The following is an 18,737-nucleotide window of genomic DNA, read 5'->3' on the forward strand; positions in this document are numbered from 1 at the left end:
TTCAAAACACTTGAAGAGTTTACAATATAGTTTAAAAAGTGCACACACATAATTATTAGTGAAAATGCTACAAGATGACTATTTTACCAATTAACCATAAAGTTGTGGCTGTTCTCTGATGAAGAACACTTTGCCTTTTTTAAAGAAAATACCCAGGGTTCTTAGCAATATTTATTTTGCTATAAGTCTTCTTGGGTCATATTCTGAAAAGAAAAATATATTTTGAGATTTATGTCTGGGGTTGGTAAATATTAGATCCTCATTTACAGCAATTACAATATGGAACTAGACTATATATTGTCAGGCCTAGGCTTATACATGGGATAAGTGTTCCAGCACAAAGGTCTCTTAGGGTGATATTGGGGTGAATCAATAATTATTACGGTCTAAGCTACTCCTAGAACAAAAGCAGTGTAACCATTAATTCCATGTTTCTAAATACTGTAACAGGGACCTAAACCAATTCTCTAAGTACTTAAATTCAACTTTTTTTGGCTCAAATGGAAGTCAGCAGCTATAAGGTTAACTGAATGCTGGAAGTGCACAGGCAGTCAGGGCAGTATTTATTATTTTGGTGGTGTTGCCCATAGAAAACAATCAGATCTGTGATTTTGCCATGGGCAATATCACCAGTGAAATTTGTCTCCATTGTTAATAAATACAATTCTTAAGGTTGCTGGTCTTCAAAAGAACTAATGAGCGGCAAGTCTCCTGGTCCTGATGGGTATTCCAATGACTATTATAAAGTGTTAGCTCATATATTAGTGCCCAAGCTTACTAAACTTTTCAACTACTGGGTGGAGTCTGACACCATAAGCCCTGAATCCCTTGCAGCACATATAGTCACCAAGTCGGGAAAAGCCCCAGACAACTGCACCAACTACAGACTAGGGATGTAGCGAACGTCGGAAAAAAAGTTTGCGAACATATTCGCGAACTTGCGTCAAAAATGCGAACGGTTCGCGAACGTCGCGAACCCCATAGACTTCAATGGGAAGGCGAATTTTAAAAGCTAGAAAAGACATTTCTGGCCAGAAAAATTATTTTAAAGTTGTTTAAAGGGTGCAACGACCTGGACAGTGCCATACCAGAGGGGGATCAAGGGCAAAAATGTTTCTAAAAAATCCATTGTTGACACAGCGCTGCGTTTTGTGCTGTAAAGGGCAGAAATCACACTACGTCACTCAGGTGGTGTTTCTGGAGACGGTATTATTATTGATATTTAGACAGAATGTGAACAAGCTCACACAGCTAGATGGCCACTGGGCAAATAATGCCTGCAAGTGCACTACTATTGGTGCACTACTATGAAGAACAGCAAACAGCACTGGACACCTTAAAGAACAGTAAGATAAGTAAAATAAAAAAAAAAATTATATGTATATTAAAAAAAAAAAATATTCTCGGGTTGGTGCTGCTGAACTACTAGGAGCAGCACAGCAGCACACCAGTCCCACTCCCCAACACAGCGAGATCAGAAGAGATCAGTGCCCACAGCAGCTACATACAGAGCACTGCAGTAGAAGGTAGATTACTAGCCAGCAAAGCTACCCTAAAATGTCCCTCAAATCCCTGCAGACTTCTGTCCCTCCAATAACAGAGCAGTATCAAAACGATTACTAGCCAGCAAACTTTCAACTGTCCCTGAAATCACTAACAGGCAGCAGCTCTCTCCCTACACTATCTCTTCAGCACACACAGGCAGAGTGAAAAAACGCTGCAGGGCTTCAGTTTATATATGGAAGGGGAGTGGTCCAGGGGGTGTGGGGGTGGTCCAGGAGGGAGAGCTTCCTGATTGGTTGCCATGTATCTGCTGGTCTGGGGTGAGAGGTCAAAAAAAAGCGCCAGGTAAGGCGAACCCAAAATGGCGAACGTCGCGCGACGTTCGCGAACTTGCGGCGGACGCGAACAGCCGATGTTCGCGCGAACAAGTTCGCCGGCGAACAGTCCGCGACATCCCTACTACAGACCAATTGTACTCTTAAATACTGACATTAAAATATATGGCAAAATTCTCGATTGAGATTAGCCCCGCTGCTCATAAATTTAATAAAAAATGACTTGGATTTATACTCGGTAGGCAAGCCCCAGACAATACTAGGAAATTACTAAATTTAATCCATATTGCTGAAAAAGAGTCATCTCCCAACACATCTCACACTATAAGATTAATCAGGACAAAACACAGGCCCTTTCAATTGGTCTACCCCATGCAGAAATTGCCCGATTGCAACTATTGTACAAGTTTGATTGGAGAAGTACGTATATTACTTATTTAGGTGTTAAGATTCCCAAAACCCTCAACCAAGTATATAAACTAAATTATCTCCCCTAAATGCAAGACACCAAAGCGGACTGCAATAAATGGCAAAGGTTAGCGTTTTCCTGGATAGGTAGGGTTGTGACAATCAAAATAACTATATTACCGCACATTCTCTATCTATTTAGAATCTTGCAAGTACAAATTCCCCAGACCTATATTGCAGACCTCCAGAAAACAATTCACCTGGAAAGGTAAAAAGCCCAGAATTGCCCTCTGAACACTTCCATTTCCCAAGCACTCAGGAGGTCTAGGAATTCCTAACATCTTTCTTTACCACAAGGCGTCTCTTCTTGAAAATGTTTGCACAATGCCCCTGGACATAAAAAGTGGCTAGATATAGAAATTTTCTATTTATCAGGTTATATGATAGCAGATATACTATGGATGCCACTCAAAGCTAGGCCACCCCTCCCAGGAAAACTGCAGACCACTGACTTACTTCTTAAATGTTGGGACAGATGCCACAAACAGTATAATTTGGGGGAGTTCCCGTCTACTCTTACACCAATGACTGGGATTAATTTATTGATTCCAAATATTAACCTGAACAAACTAATTGCTAAAGCTATTACATCACTGGGAGATCTCTATTTTGCTAACAATTGGAGACACTTTGACGATCTTCAGAGAAAATACCAAGTATCGGACAATACGAGATACCCATTGTTAAAGAGTTATAGAACCATCAGCAGATCTACACACATAGATTTTATCTGCAGGGAAAGCATATATGGGAAAGGGGTGTTATCAGATTGTTATGAAATACTTCTGCAGAAAGATCCGGAGCTTAAATTCCTTTACCAAATGAGATGGGAGCAGAACTTAAACACCAGGCTCACCCCTCAACAATGGGATATATTCATGGCGCCTAGAGGTGCCACAAGATGCACTAACCAAAGAACTTAGAAATTAATAAAAAAAGTGTTGTTCCGATGGCACCCCACACCCACGAAGATACACAGTATAAACCCTAATTATGATAACAAATGCTGGAGAGTTTGTGACCCCCAGGCACTTTATACCACATGTGGTGAGACTGCCCACAAGTATCAGTATTCTGGAAGTCTATATTTGCATTCCTACAAACTGAGCTGAATTGGACTGTACCCTTTGAACCACAAGTAGCTTTGCTTAGCGCTTTACCCTCTTCCACAAAACCGCCACAAAGGAAATTACTATTTCAAATATTTACTGTAGCTGTCACAGTTATATCCAGAAAATGGAAACTGAACACTATCTACTCTCTCCAGGAGTTACTCACCTTAATCTCCACTCATGAACAAATGGAAGAGATGGCATCTATTAGAGAAAACAAGAGAGCAGCTCATGACATCATATGGTTGCTATGGCAACAGTTTATGGTAAAAACCAAGAACGCACAATAAATACCAAACCCGACCCTTCCGTTGTCCCAATATCAACCTGGTGCAACAGACATACCAATATAAGCAGGAAAAATCCCTAGTTCTACGTAAACTACTAATCACACTCTTAAAATTTGCGAAACGGCCAGCGAAAATGCGCCGATGTCCAGAAAATGGACGCCAGCGTCCAATTTTTTCACCAGAGAATTTTCGCGACAGTTTCGCAAATTTATTCGCCGGTGGCGAATCATGCAAATATGCCGCGAATTCGCGCCTGGCGAATAAATCCGCCCATCACTAATAGAGGTTTAGATGCCCTTTAAAGGGGTTGTTAATCTTTGAGATAACTTTTAGAATGATGTAGACAGATATTCTGAGACAATTTGCAATTGGTTTTCATTTTTTATTATTGAAGGTTTTTCAGTTATTTAGCAGCTCTTCAATTTGCATGTTAAGCAATCTGGTTGCTAGGCTCCAAATTCCCCTAGCAACCATGCAATGATTTGAATAAGAGACTGGAATATGAATAGGAGAGGCCTGAATTGAAAGATGAGTAATAAAAAGTAGCAATAACAATACATTTGTAGCCTTACAGAGCATTTGTTTTTTTAGAAGGGATCAGCGACGAGAAGAAAAAGGCAAATAACTTTAAAAAATAAATAATGAAAACCAATTGAAAAGTTGCTTAGAATTGGCCGTTCTATAACTAACAAAAGTTACCTTAAAGGTGAACCACCCCTTTACGTGAAGGCAATGCAAAAATGTAAAATGTAAAAAACGAAATGATTATAGTATAGGTATAACATCTTTCCATCATTTGGATTTGCTAAACATCATTAAACATTAAATGAACCCAATAGGATTGTTTTGCCAAGAAAATGGATTGATACAGCTCAGTTACTGTACCATCCAGTACAAAGTACTGTTTTATTATTACAGATAAAAATCACATGTATTTGCTTAAAATCAACACTGTGTAAGGCCTTTACACAATTCAGAGCTTTCTTGATAACAGGTTTCCAGATAAGAGATCCTTATGTTGTTTCAGCAGTCACAGGTCAAGGAACACTATTCTGTGATTGGCCAAACAATCCTGGTGCCGACTCTCCAGTCAGAGAGGAATAAGTTTAGACCAGAGAGCTCAGGAATGTTCTATAGGAGTTCACTGATGAATATTGTTTGTTATAATATAGTTGCTTAACTTAGCTTGTAACCCCATGGCAGCATGATGTGTGTTTAATGTAGATATTACTTTAGTTAAGACAAATGTTATCATGACACATTCCTTAATACATATCACATACACATGCCTAGACTTTCCAAGTGATTTTGTTTGCCCTGATTGACCATATAGTCACCCCTGTTTGTCTCTCCTTTTCACTAACAGGGAGAAATGAAACACTGCGACTGATGGGAGGAGAGAACCACTGTGAAGGGAGACTGGAAGTTCTACACAATGACACCTGGCACAGAGTTTATGGCAGTGAGTGGGGCATTAAGGAGGCTCAGGTTGTATGTAGAGAGTTACACTGTGGAGAAGCTGTAAGTGCTTTCACCTCTGAGGCACAACTACCTGACAGCAGCCATGTTATATGGGAGAGAATCAAGTGCAATGGAAATGAGAGTCAGTTAAATGATTGTGCTGGGACACTGGAATCTTCTGCAGGACAAGACTGTGACCACAAGAAAGAAGTTCAAGTTGTCTGCTCAGGTACAGTGACCTCATGACATTATCTACAGCCCACAATGGCAGTATTTAAAAGTTTAAGTAGCATATTTAGTATCTTTATGTTCAGTATATAATGAATAACAACAAGAATGCCACAGTATTACACATCTTTGTAGTTTATATTTTCTGGAAACTGCAGGGTTTATGCAGAAAGGCTTGTATTGAACCAGTAGCCTAAAGCAACTAATACATGCATTTTCCTCATTGGAGTCTGGAGATGCAAATACACAGAGGGCACTATGGTGCATAACTTCCAGGAATGTTCAATAATGACTAAGTAATGGGATGTGGTGTGAGCAAGGTACTGTTAAGTGATGTTAATAAAGTAATTTACTCTACACCAGGGGTAGAGGAGAAGAGACCAGTATCAGGAGGCACAGCCCTGCCATTATTGTCTCTGCCTAAAGACAACACTGTCCCTACCACCTGTCTGTGGTCCAAAAAGTAGTGCAGAGGCCTGTGGCAAGTTACATAATACAAGACACAAAGTGCAAAATAATGGCTGATTGTTGCCCTTCTTGTACTTTGTGTCCTGAACTGTAAAGGACATCTCCAGTGTTTAGATTAAAGAATAGAATGATTGATCTTGGAAACCTAACACAAATGTACTAATGGCAAAAGATTGGAATAATACATATGATCCATTAGAAAATAAGTCAGGACAGAATTAGACAATAGTCTTGGATGAGAGATCAGAAGGAAATCAACAGTGTCTTAGGTTCTACAGAAGGACATACACTGGTGCAGGTCTAGTGATGGACATTTTTACTGGTAACATCATTTTCCTTGGTGAAAAAATAATAAAGAGTAATCCAAGACACAAATCTACTTTAAGAAAGAGAAATAATTAGCCTTGGAGACACCAAAGGTCATTCATTCGTGTAGGCCAGGGAACTCCACCTATTGTCACAATATGTATGGTTTTCAATATGTATGGTTTGCATTATCTTACATTTCATTTAATTTAACGTGGCAGAGCTGGAATTGCATTGGCTTCAAAGACCTCTGTCCTGCAGCCTCATCCACCACACTGTGGGGTAATAGTTAATATTATTGTGTTACAGTGCTGGGGTCATAAGTTTGATACAATCAGGGCATCAGAATGTCTACTGATACAATCAGGGTACTATTTGAGTTTGTATATTTGCCCTGTGTTTTTGTGGTTTTCCTCTGGGTCCTCTGCTTTTCTCCAAACTTGAAAACATACAGGCAAATTAATTGTTTCCTGATACAACTGACTATAGCGTATGTGCTCTACTGGGGCAGGGAATGATGTATAATCTCATTAAAGCACTATGGGATATTTAATTGTTGGTGCTATATAAAAAAAAGAAAAATAATTATGGGTGAGGGTAATAATTGCTAATATATTTAGGACCAAACCTTGATACTTTTACATTTTGCTGCTTACTATAGATAGCAGGAGGGTACGGCTGGTTGATGGCCGAGGTCGATGTGCTGGCAGAGTGGAGGTCTATCATCATGGAGAATGGGGAACAGTTTGTGATGATTTATGGGATGCAGAAGATGCTAATGTGGTTTGCAGACAGTTGAGGTGTGGACATGCCATCAGTATAAGTGACACATTTCATGAAAGAGGAACTGGGAAGATTTGGATGGATGACCTGAAGTGTTTAGGAAATGAAACTTCTCTGTTGGATTGTCCTTCCAGCCCTTGGGGTCAGCACAACTGTGGACATAAGGAGGATGCAGGTGTTATATGTTCAGGTAAAATAATATCTAGTGGCGGAACTACTGGGGGTGAAGGGGGGGTGATCACATGCAGAGCCGCAATAATTCATAACACGGGTGACAGGGCAGAGGGACATTTTTCGGTGTACATGATTCCATTTGGGGAGCCGGATGTGCATCCTGAATCTGGGAATGCCCGTGGATAGTTACAGCACTGCTAATATCTAGACACCTAAGAATTACAGGAATACCATCGCCCATAGAGTTTTAGATGGAAATAATTGGTGGCATAACTGTAATGATATAGAAGGAAATGATTCATCCAAGAGAATGATCCAAATCACAAAGCAATATTAGAAACCTATGTGAAACAGTATAGCGAAGTACAGTCCAACTGGTGGGCCAATTATTTCTAATGTTGCATATTCAAGGGTCTGTTTATATTAAAATGATGTCATAGAAAGAAGTCTGTGGAGGCCAAAACCAGACTATAAGCCATTTGAAGGGGGCAGTCAGCTGTTTCCAGTTATAGAGCAAAATAATTCACCATGAACCTCTCCAAAATTTACATCTGTCTCGTGTTTCATTCAGTATGTTTCTGGGCCATTTGGGCTAATTATACAGCCCTCTCCAGTCTGAGTGTAAGTGATAGATTGGAAAGTATCACTGCTCACAAAGTGACCACTGAAAACCTTATCAGAGGCTTATTGGACTTTATCCACATTGTGTTCTAAGTGCTGGATGGTTTTGTACACACAGAAACTCATGTTATGTTTTATTAGCTTTTCTTATTAAAGGGCAAGTCAACCCCAAAATAAAAATTTGCCTCAACCTTTAAACATAGAGTGATTGGAGTCTAGAGAGTCACTAGAATCAACCTGTGCCAAGCTTAATAATTTGTTGTACCTTAGATTTACACAGTATTAACAGACCTGAGCAACAAGACATGGAGAACTTAAATAAAATACAGATTGCATATTGTTTTGAGCACTATTCTACGGTAAAATGATGAAACCTCCCAGATCTCTTGATTTGATCACCAGTGTATTGATAAATACAGATCAAACATAAAATGTTTGGGTTTCAAAATTAAAGTTGTTAAAAACTCTAAAAGAGCTACAGAATGGAGAGGTCAGCAATAAGTAAGTGATGAAGTCTCCATCTCCAACATAACATTTTTATGAAAAACTGACAATAGCCAACCAACTGATTTATTTATGTACAGTATCACTCACTAATATGTATTTTATTTATGTTTAGAATTCACTGATCTCCGTTTGGTTGGAGGAACCCATGAATGTGAAGGACGGGTTGAAGTCTATTACAATGGAAGCTGGACATCTGTCTGTAACAATGGAATGAAGGAAATTACTATTTTTGTTATATGCAACCAGCTAAACTGTGGAGTAAATGGAAAATTTGCTTCTCTCTATGAATATGGTGAAGCAGAAGGTCCCTTCCTATTGGACAACATCGAGTGCCGGAAATATGATGCAACTCTGTGGCAGTGTCCTTCAAAACCTTGGACCAGAAACACATGCAATAAAGCAGAGGTGGCAAACATCAAGTGTAAGATATTACCTTAACACACTCTTCTATTCTTATTCAACTTGTTTTGTACACACCAGGGGTCATTTTCAGCATGAAACAATTAGCCATGTTTTTGCAGTTGCATTTTGCATATTCCCTCTGAAGTCTTATACTAATTGCCCTTATAACAGAGCATTCAGGTGTATATAGAAAGAATAAATGATCATTCTCCCCAGTTCTCACCCAAACTGTACACCATGCTTCAAGATTTACCCCCTTTGCCAAGGAAGGGCAGTCCCACAGTTTGTGAATACTGGCCTGGCTTAAGTAAATGAAGCAATACATGATTGACAGCTATGATTTCTTAAAGGGGACCCGTCACCCAAACAAAATTATTCCAAATCCTATTTTATCATGTTAGTCAAGCAAAATGAACTTTAATTACACTGTATAAATTATTTGAATATTGTTTCCATCAGTCTGGGAACTCATAATTATAGCAACCAGGAAGGAGCAATTTTGTGGACACTGTTATTAAGACATGCCTTGTATCATCTCAGAATCTTGTTTGTGCACCAGGGGACAGGGACCCAATGTCCATCCCCATGCACTGGTTACACAATTAAATTATTAAGAGAGCTGGGGGAATGCAGGGAGAGCAGAGACATCTAGGAAGTGCTGAATGGAAAGTGAAAGTAATTGTTTGCCCCGCCTCTATGCCTAGGCATAGAGGTGGGGTAGGCAATATTTGATTGACAGCTGATATTTTTAAATGAGTTTACAACAGCTATGAATGCTTTAATAAAAAAAAGAAATTGGATTTCATATTTAATTTAAAAAGGACTTTTATTATACAGATTTTTATGTCTGGGTGACGGGTCCACTTTAATACCCTTATAATAAGTACTAATGTTTGGGTTGTCAGGTCCCCTTTAACATTGGCCTGCAGGGGAATTCCCTTTCAGGAGCCTATTTAGGGAAGTGCAGGAGCCAAAGACTCCTTCTTTGGCCTATCAACATCTAATGGCAGAACATATTTCAGAGCCAGATCAGGAGGCTGTACCTTGTTAAGGTTAAGTAGAAGCTAGTAGATTGGTGAAAGCTCACTGACAAGGACTTAGGCCCCAGGGGAATTGTGCATCAGTAAGGAAATTGGAACATTTAAAAGTAGGTTATTGGGAACCTACCAGAGATGTAGCAAGACAGCTCGGAAGAAGTTTGTACACTGTATGCTGGACACAACAAGAAGTAGGGGAAAATCCTGTAGTTTCAGTAGAGGAGGCCACTCAAAAGGCTAACAACACTCTGCTAGTGAGTGAGTGAGAATTATGTGAGGAGAAGTGTCTATTTTTGTATCTTATATATCTTGAAAAGTCGTGCTTCATTTGCTCAAGTCTGTACAGTGGCTATCCCTAAAAAAGTCTCTGCCTTGGTTCATCACACTGTTTTCTGAAATATTTACTTTTTACAGCAAAGGCCAAGTCAATCATCTTCCTACTGATGGGAGCTCACCAGACACAAGTGGCCCATTGCACTCTGGTCTTAAATTTTAACTATAAGTCAAATGACTATTCAAACCAGAAATGAAAATCATTCTTTTAAGTTAACACAATATTTGTTTCTATTCTATACGTGTAAAAATGTTTTTATTTGAAGCTGAAGTCATGAGCTTAACTGCAATGCATAAACTGCCACCTCTGCTGTATTCAGTCATCTTTTAACTATTGTCTACACATACTTTGTCCTCATAGTTTTTGTTATGTTTTCAATTATTTGATTTGGTTGTTGTGTTGAGCACAATGCAATCTTGTCAGGATATAATAAACACATATATAAAATAAATCTATACATCTATAAAATAAAGGCATTTGATATTAGAAGTTACATTAGCTGATAAAGATTTTAAAACAAATAAAGCAATTTCAATACTATTAACTGTAAAAACTAAATGTATAAGGTTATTCTCTCTGCTCAGTTATATAAATAGGTAGTTAGATAAGTTGAATGTCAGAAGATAGGAAATCATCTATTGAACTTCAAACAATTTATTTTATTCTTTGTCTTTTTACCAGTTACATCGATATAAGGGGTAATTTTTTGTATTCTATAGTTTGCCGATGACCAGTAAATTTAAGTATATGCTCTACATAATACACAGGTCATGAAGGCATCTCAGTACATCAGTTTTTAAAGGAGATATCGGGCTTTTTCATACTTTAAAATAGCTTTCCGAACTACAGACAGTAAGAATTGGATAAATGCAATAGGATTGAGATTTATTTTCTTTCAACATATAAGTCTAAAGCAACTGGACTTTCGGAGTTTTCTTCAAAATGTTTCAGCACTCATGTGAGCTGTTTCTTTAGCTTAACTGAGAGTTAGTGAATTCCCCGGCATTTAAACCCTAAAGGGAAGTACAGTCACAGACATCCAATCACAGTGGTTCCATTGAACCTATTCAGTTAAGTGTTAGCTAAAAGTGACAAAGGTGTCAAAGTGTGAATGTGTGTTAAAGATAGAGCCTTAAGTTTGTTAAATAAAGTTTTTTTTAAGAACTGTAGGCTAATGAAATCCAATATTATTTATAAATAAAATTCAATTTGGAAATAAGATAATTTATCGCCTGAAGCTAAATTGTATTTTGACATTACTGGTAAAATTACACCAGTAGAAATATCAATCACATCTATCCTTCTTCTTCCATGAAGACGCAAAAGGATGGTTTGAAAGAGGCTAAAAGTTTTGACTTTCTCTGCAGTGGCAAAATGGGAAACATTGTAATTAAGCTTGTTTTAAGTAGTTTTCCCCCAGAAATGACTGTGTCCCTATAAAGAGGGTTCTTTCTTGTATGTGTGATTTATAGTGTGGGTGCAACAGTTCTAAGACATTATTTTCAGGTCTGTAAACCTTCCAGTTGACTATATATCTAAATAATACTGCTAAATTAAATATTCTTATATTGAGAAGATCACCTAATGAGATTGAAAATTCTAATTTCTTGAATGTTTTGTTTTGCCCAAAGAAATCTGAGAATTCATGTCCTTCATGTCTTTATGTTTTAATAAAAGGGAAAGGTTTATTAGATGGCATACTAGTTGTGGAAAATTTGTAGAATATAGCTTTACCTTTAGGAACAGTAACACCAAAATAATTAAAGTGTTTTAAAGTAATTAAAATAGTATGTACTGTTGCCTTGTACTGGTTAAACTGGTGAGTTTGCTTCAGAATCTCTACAATATATATATATATATATATATATATATATATATATATATATATATATATATATATATATCTCCTTCAAAATGGACCAGCACACCAGGTTTTCAAGTGTTCAAATTTCCTTTATTTTCATAACACTCGTGTATCCACACGAGTGGATACATACATTACTTTGACCAAAGCACCCACAGAGAAAAGTAAAGGAAAGAGTGCAGGTACTATCTGTACATTTATATATATATATATATATATATATATATATATATATATATATATATATATATATACTAGAGAACTTTGTAGTCATAGATGCAGCCATTTAAAGGACAATGAAAGCAACTTAGGCAGTTTATTGCCGATAGATTAGCCAGAATAGTGCAAGCTAGAATGCTATATTTATTGTGTAGAATGCTTTACTAAACCAGAGTAAACAGGTCTAGAAGCTCACTCTGTTTAGCAGTTGCGATATTAGTTTGGTGTGACATCACTTCCTACCTGAGTCTCAATATGCTCACTCATAGCTCTGGGCTCAGATTACAGCAAGAAGGGGAGGAGGGAGAAGGAATGGGGAGAGGGAGAGAGTATAAAACTGAGCATGCTCAAGTCTGAGCCCTGGAGGTTTTATCTGAAAGAAGGAAGTCTGATACAGAAGCCCTTGTATACACAATAGTAGGAAAGAAATTCTGTGTTTTTTTTGACAGATGACTCAGAGCAGCATTACTTTGAGGGTTTACTGGTGTAATTATAGTCCTTTCTGACAAAGTTTACTTAGTTTCAACCTTTCCTTATTCTTTAAGGGAGAAACGACTCAGGTTGCACAGTAATTTGCAGATAAGCTCTATAGAGTATATCAACATGTATTCTCTATTTAACCTGTGTCATTTTTCAGTTGCCTCCATTACTTCACAGCAGCTTTTTTTATACACAATACACTATATTTAAATTACCTTAAAACACTTTCACTAGAGGTACATTTGATCATTTAGAGCATAGGGATTTGATATTTTTTTTTGTTTAATAGAATGTCATTTAACATATTCAAGAAATGACTGAAAAAGTAATTTCTAACTAAGTTACAGCAGTTTCACAAATGTTTAAAAATGTATGAAGTGACACAAAATTATTAAAAGTACAGACTACATTAACTTATTTAGGATATTTTCATTTCCTGATGCAGTTGCCATTAAAAAGTAATCACCGATAAACTATGAAAACTCTACCAAAAGTTAGAAAATGAAAGAAAAGGAAAGGGGTTTATACTGTATATCAGCCCTGGTAGCTGTTATTGTATTCATAAGCTGTTCTCTAGGACTGATACCTTTTGAAACAAGGGAATACAAGCTCAATGGTGTCTTTCCCTTCTATGCCCTGTGTTGAATTAGCTAGACTGTAATATTTGTAGAGTTATTTGTTAAAGAAATGTAATGAACAAAGTGGTTCAGTTCACTCCATATGATGTAGGTGGAACATGATAGAGAGCTTGCAGGTGTTTGCAAGGTATATGTCTAGCACCCAAATTATTAAGAAATTAGCTTTTTAAAAAAATTTCATTTTTAAAATCATATTCCTGGCGTACTCTTAACCCCATGGAAGAGACTATTTCTATTACTCATCGGTCCATCATCTCTATTCATGGAACGACTATCTCCTGATCCCATATGATCATTTATCGACTGTTAAAAAGGCTTCCATAGGCCCCATAACTTGGTTTGACCATGCTCCGAATATGTGTTCCCTGGACATATTAAATGCTCAGAGCAGAACATGGCATTGGAAACTGAACGAATCCCTATTGGAAGATTTAGAAATTGCTAATAAGACCCAGAAGGCTTTAGACAACTATTTTAGGGAAAACACAGGAAAAGGCCCAAACGATATGATGGTGTGGGAGGCTCATAAATGCGTGGTGAGAGGGGAAATCATAAAAGTGGCGTCACAAAAGAAAAAGGAAAGAAAACAAAGATATAACAAACTCTATGTAGATTTAAAATTGCTGGAACAAGCACATAAATCCTCCTTTTCCGAGGCAAGCTTACAACAGCTGGTGGAGACCAGAAATCAAATAAAAGATTTATTGAATTTTTATACAGAAAAAGCTATATGGTATCAAAGCCAAAGATATTATGAACATGCCAATAAATGCGGTCGGATGCTGGCCGCGTCTTTAAGACGCAAACAAAGGAGAAACACTATAGCTAAAATAAGAGATAATGTGGGAAATAATGTTATGAGTGCAAACAAAATAATATCAGCATTTAGAGAGTTCTATCAGGCACTGTACAATCTACGTGGGAGTCTGGATTCAGGCAGGCAACACAACGAGGCATTGAAAAAGTATTTTCTTAATTTAGCTAAGCCGGAAATCTCCCAAGAATATCTGGAAATTCTGGAAACTCCTATTTCGGCACATGAGATTGACCTGGCACTTAGATCAACACCATCTAATAAAGCACCGGGACCAGACGGGGTTACCTGTTCTTACTATAAAAGATTTGCTCCAACGTTGCTTCCACACTACTTAAAAGCATTAAATAGCCTACTATGTGGAGATACCTTACCTTACCTTATCCTATGGACGTTAAGGGATATAGACCGATTTCCCTGCTTAATGTAGATACTAAACTATTTGCAAAAGTATTGGCAAACCGGCTGAAATTATTTACAGCACAGGTGATCCACCCTGACCAGGTGGGTTTCACACCAAAAAGAGAGGCAAGGGACAATATTAGTTTTCAAACTAATCAGGGTTATAACAGACCCCCGGCTTTCATCAACCCCCGGTCCTCCTTCCTCCTCCTCCTGCTTTCTTTCTTTTGCCGTTTTTTTTTTTTTTTTCTGTAAAATATTTATAAGGGTATCTCCTCCGAATGAGGAATATACATCTGTTCCTATCTATATATATGAAGTAGATTTCTATGTGGTTCTAAACGTTTATTCATTTATTTTATTTATTCATTTTCTTTTATTTTTTTTCTTTTCTCTTGAAAAATCAAAATAAAGAATTAAAAAAAAAAAATCATATTCCTTTATATTTATATAGTTGAAAGAATCTCTTTGTTTTGTCTCAGCAAAGGTTTCTTATTACCACTACCAATGTTTGAAACGGGGTTCAGTTTTGCAAGTCCTCAAATGAGACCTTTAATATGTAAAATCACTGCTGAATGACAAATACCATTTGTGGGACCATAAAGTAAATGGCTTTGTTCTCCTTAAAATGTCTGTTGGTCCCCTCCATGCGCATTTGGCGAAATGTGACCAAATAGGAAGTAATTAAAAATAATGTTGTTTTAAATAAAAGTAGTAATAGTAGTAATTGTCCAAGATGACAAATCTCTACATTTTAATACAAAAACCCATAGTTTCTCCTTTTTTTCCTCTGCTCTGTACAGGTTCTGGACACAGACATTATAAAGCTATAACAGATTTAAATAGCTGCCCAACATCTGAGAACTGTACAGGTAGGTTAAGTCAGATTGTGTCTGTATTGTAGTACTTACAACTGAAGATAATTTGATGGTAATGAAGTACCCAGATAAAAAAAAAACTTGTCATGGTCCAGTGACACATTGTAACCAGAATCTGTTAAGCATTAATTAATGGCAACAGACCAGTAAAAGCTAACTTCTGATTGGCCTTAGAAATCTCTTCTACCCTCTTTCTGTATTCATGCACAGAGTATACTGACACTAATACCTTATGTGAGATACTAGATCATAAACATACAGAATACATTCCCAAAGACCTGTATCATTTTTATTCATTGATAATTAAGTACAGGCATGGGACCTGTTATCATGAATGCTTGGGACCTGAAGTTTTCCGGATAACAGGTTTCTGGATAACTTTCCATAATTTGGACCTCCGTATCTATTAGAAAACCATGTAATCATTAAATAAACGCAATAGGCTGGTTTTGCTTCCAATAAGGATCATTTACAGTATATCTTAGTTGGGATCAAGTACAAGCTACTGTTTTAGTATTACAGAGAAAAGGGAAATCATTTTTAAAAATTTGTTGTATTTTGGTATAAAGTGGACTCTATATTAGTTGACCTTTCCTTAATTCTGAGATTTCTGGATAACGGGTTTCTGGATAAAGGATCCCATATCTGTACTGTACACTGAGCAATTTAAACTGGGGCTGGGGTTAGTGGGGCAGGATGTTTGAAAACCAGTAACCAAATTGTCTGATTTGAAAATTTTTGTCTTCACTTGATTTACTGTTATTTATTAATGAATTTGATGTTCTATGTAGTGCAGGCATTCATTGTGCCATAAATATAGATTATAAAATCAAAAATATAAATATTATGTATTTATTATGTATACATTAATTAAAATATCTAATGAAGAAGTTATACCACATCCAGTTAATGTAGCACTGCAATGTTATCACTGTAATAACAATATTATTTCAATTGCCTCCATAATTACCTATCAATACCTGTGCCAACAAATGTTCATTTGCCACTAAGAACAATACAATAATCAAACAAAAACTTTATATTGTGAAATTGTCACATCACCAACATATTTTCTGCTCATTGTAAGTTTTTTTTTTATAAACCCACATATTGTTCTGTCCTGCCTCAGATTCAGACAGGGTACGTCTCGTTGGAGGGCAGGACAATTGCTCTGGCAGAGTAGAAGTGTTTTTCCAGGGATCCTGGGGAACGGTGTGTGATGACTCCTGGGACATGAAGGATGCAGAAGTGGTGTGTAAGCAGTTGGACTGTGGCTCAGCTATCAATGCCACTGGTGAGGACATGGTTGGAAATGGGACTGGGCCCATCTGGTTAGATGAGGTGACCTGCAAAGGCCATGAACAGGCGCTGCAAGATTGTCCCTCTGTGCGCTGGAATAGAAGTGACTGTCACCACAAAGAGGACGCTGGGGTCTCATGCACTGGTAGGTGAATATTTACCTTAATATAATCAAACTTACATTATTAAAATGCACCAGTCTCAACTCTATGAAATGGCAATTCAATTTCTACGGGCGATATTCAGAATGAATGCACGGGGTGTGAATTAGTACCTCTTTATTCTATCATCAACGTAGGGTAACCATGGGACTCACATGGAGGGATAAACTTAACAAAATAATGAGGAGACTGAGTAACTGAGTTGCCCACTGTAGATCCATGTCTCCACCTAATAGCACATGCCTTATCATCGTAGCAACAGAGAACTTATTTATATCTAAAGTTTATAAATGTTCTATGTTCCAGACACACACAGTATCTCACTATTGCAGGGTTGAACACTAAATCCTTCTCTCCTGTAGCAATATCTGACCCCAATGTAACCCCTGTACCCCAAGTTAGTCACGTGTGTGTCATTATTCTCTCTCTCAGTAACTTAAGTCCCAGCTTTATGTCCATCTTCTGTTACAGCAGCCACATTGATAGACTGTAATTGTATTCACTGGCACCCACAATTTCCAGCTGTAAATTGTAAATATTTTCTGTCTCTACAGGAAAAAAAGAAAGTGTGTCTACAACTGCACTGCCTTTTACTACAGGTGAGTCAAAAATGTTTTTCAAATGTGCATTGCAGATCTATACATTGTGTAGGTTCCCCATCGCGCATAACAATTAAATAATAATTTTTTTTTGCTATTTATACACTGTTAGTCTTGTTTATTATAGTGGGGCAAAGTCCAAAAACCAAGTGTGAAATGGTATTTTTTTTTGTACTTTGCTATTTCCACAAACTAGATAACCTATAGTGCAACTCTTTGGGGGTTATTTATCAAAATTCTAAATTATCTGAGTATTTTCTGAAAAAAACTCAGACCATTTTTCCGAAAATTTCCTGTGCGGGAAAAAAAAACTAAAAAATATTGAATCGTATGAATTTTTGTGATAATTTTTTTAATTTCCCATGCGCCAATCCCCATTGATCCTGTCTCCCTGGAGGGGACAGGGGCGACAAATGGCAGTGGGTCTAGGGGCGCCCACTATGTAAATCCGGCGCTGGTGGGATCTAGTCGTTCCCTGTCACATCTTTCTAGTTTGCAGATGTGATGGGCAAGGTGCTAGGGAGACCTGTACTTGCCACTTTCCTACAGAAATGATCAGAAAATTAACTTAATGGACAAGTAAAGACTAATTCACTGAGGGTACAAAAAGGTTTGATAACCTTACCCCTACCCTTACCCTTTTCACATATCTTGCTTGGTTTTATCTTTTCAAGCCTGTAGTTTCCTCTATCTTTTCTTCGCATCAGCACCATCTTGCTTCTCTCATTATGGATGGTAAACATTTTCCAGAAATGTTTTTCTGCAACTGGTGGAGCACAACCCAAAATAATGTTTTTGGCTCAGCACTTTAGTATCCATGCTTCTTAACTTGTTCAAGCTTTCCATCCGGAGTTTCGTTATAAGATGATAGTTTAGGCCTTGGGTCTGTCTTAAGTGTAAGGGGCAGATTTATCAAAGGTCCAGGTGAATTTTCAAATTAAAAAAAATCAAATATTGAACTATTTTTGTGTACCTCGACTAGGGAATAATCCAAATTCAATTCGAATTTGAAAAAAAATAGACGAATTTGAATATTGAAATTTATCATGTACTGTCTCTTTCAAAATTCAACTTCGACCATTGCCATCTAAAACTTGCCGAATTGCTGTTTTAGCCTATGGGGACCTCATAGAACTTATTTGGAGTCAATTGGTAGACTTCAGAGGATGAAGCGCCCAATAGCGCGAAACGCGTCAGGAGGGTGTGGCTAACAACAGGTAGGCAGACTGGGGGGGAGACACTGCTTTGTGGTGTGTGTGAATTGAATATTGAAATGTTATTTTTTGTGGTTTATATGCACCAATAAATGTTTTTAAGCGAGAAACTGTGCATGTCTTTGATATTTAAAAATGTC

The 18,737-nt window shown here is 37.4% G+C and overlaps 1 protein-coding gene across 1 annotated transcript in view; it reads left to right on the forward strand.

Annotated features, from left to right (window-relative positions):
* LOC108699031 overlaps positions 1-18,737 on the forward strand; it is a 204,830-nt gene that overhangs the window by 110,431 nt on the left and 75,662 nt on the right. Inside the window, exons 27-32 of the mRNA XM_041573941.1 lie at positions 5,075-5,398; positions 6,809-7,144; positions 8,369-8,677; positions 15,250-15,318; positions 16,454-16,768; positions 17,339-17,383. Coding sequence (XP_041429875.1) covers positions 5,075-5,398; positions 6,809-7,144; positions 8,369-8,677; positions 15,250-15,318; positions 16,454-16,768; positions 17,339-17,383 — 1,398 coding nt within the window. The remainder of the gene's footprint in view (positions 1-5,074; positions 5,399-6,808; positions 7,145-8,368; positions 8,678-15,249; positions 15,319-16,453; positions 16,769-17,338; positions 17,384-18,737) is intronic.

Source organism: Xenopus laevis, chromosome 8L (genome assembly GCF_017654675.1).
Source record: "Xenopus laevis strain J_2021 chromosome 8L, Xenopus_laevis_v10.1, whole genome shotgun sequence".
NCBI lineage: Eukaryota > Metazoa > Chordata > Amphibia > Anura > Pipidae > Xenopus > Xenopus laevis.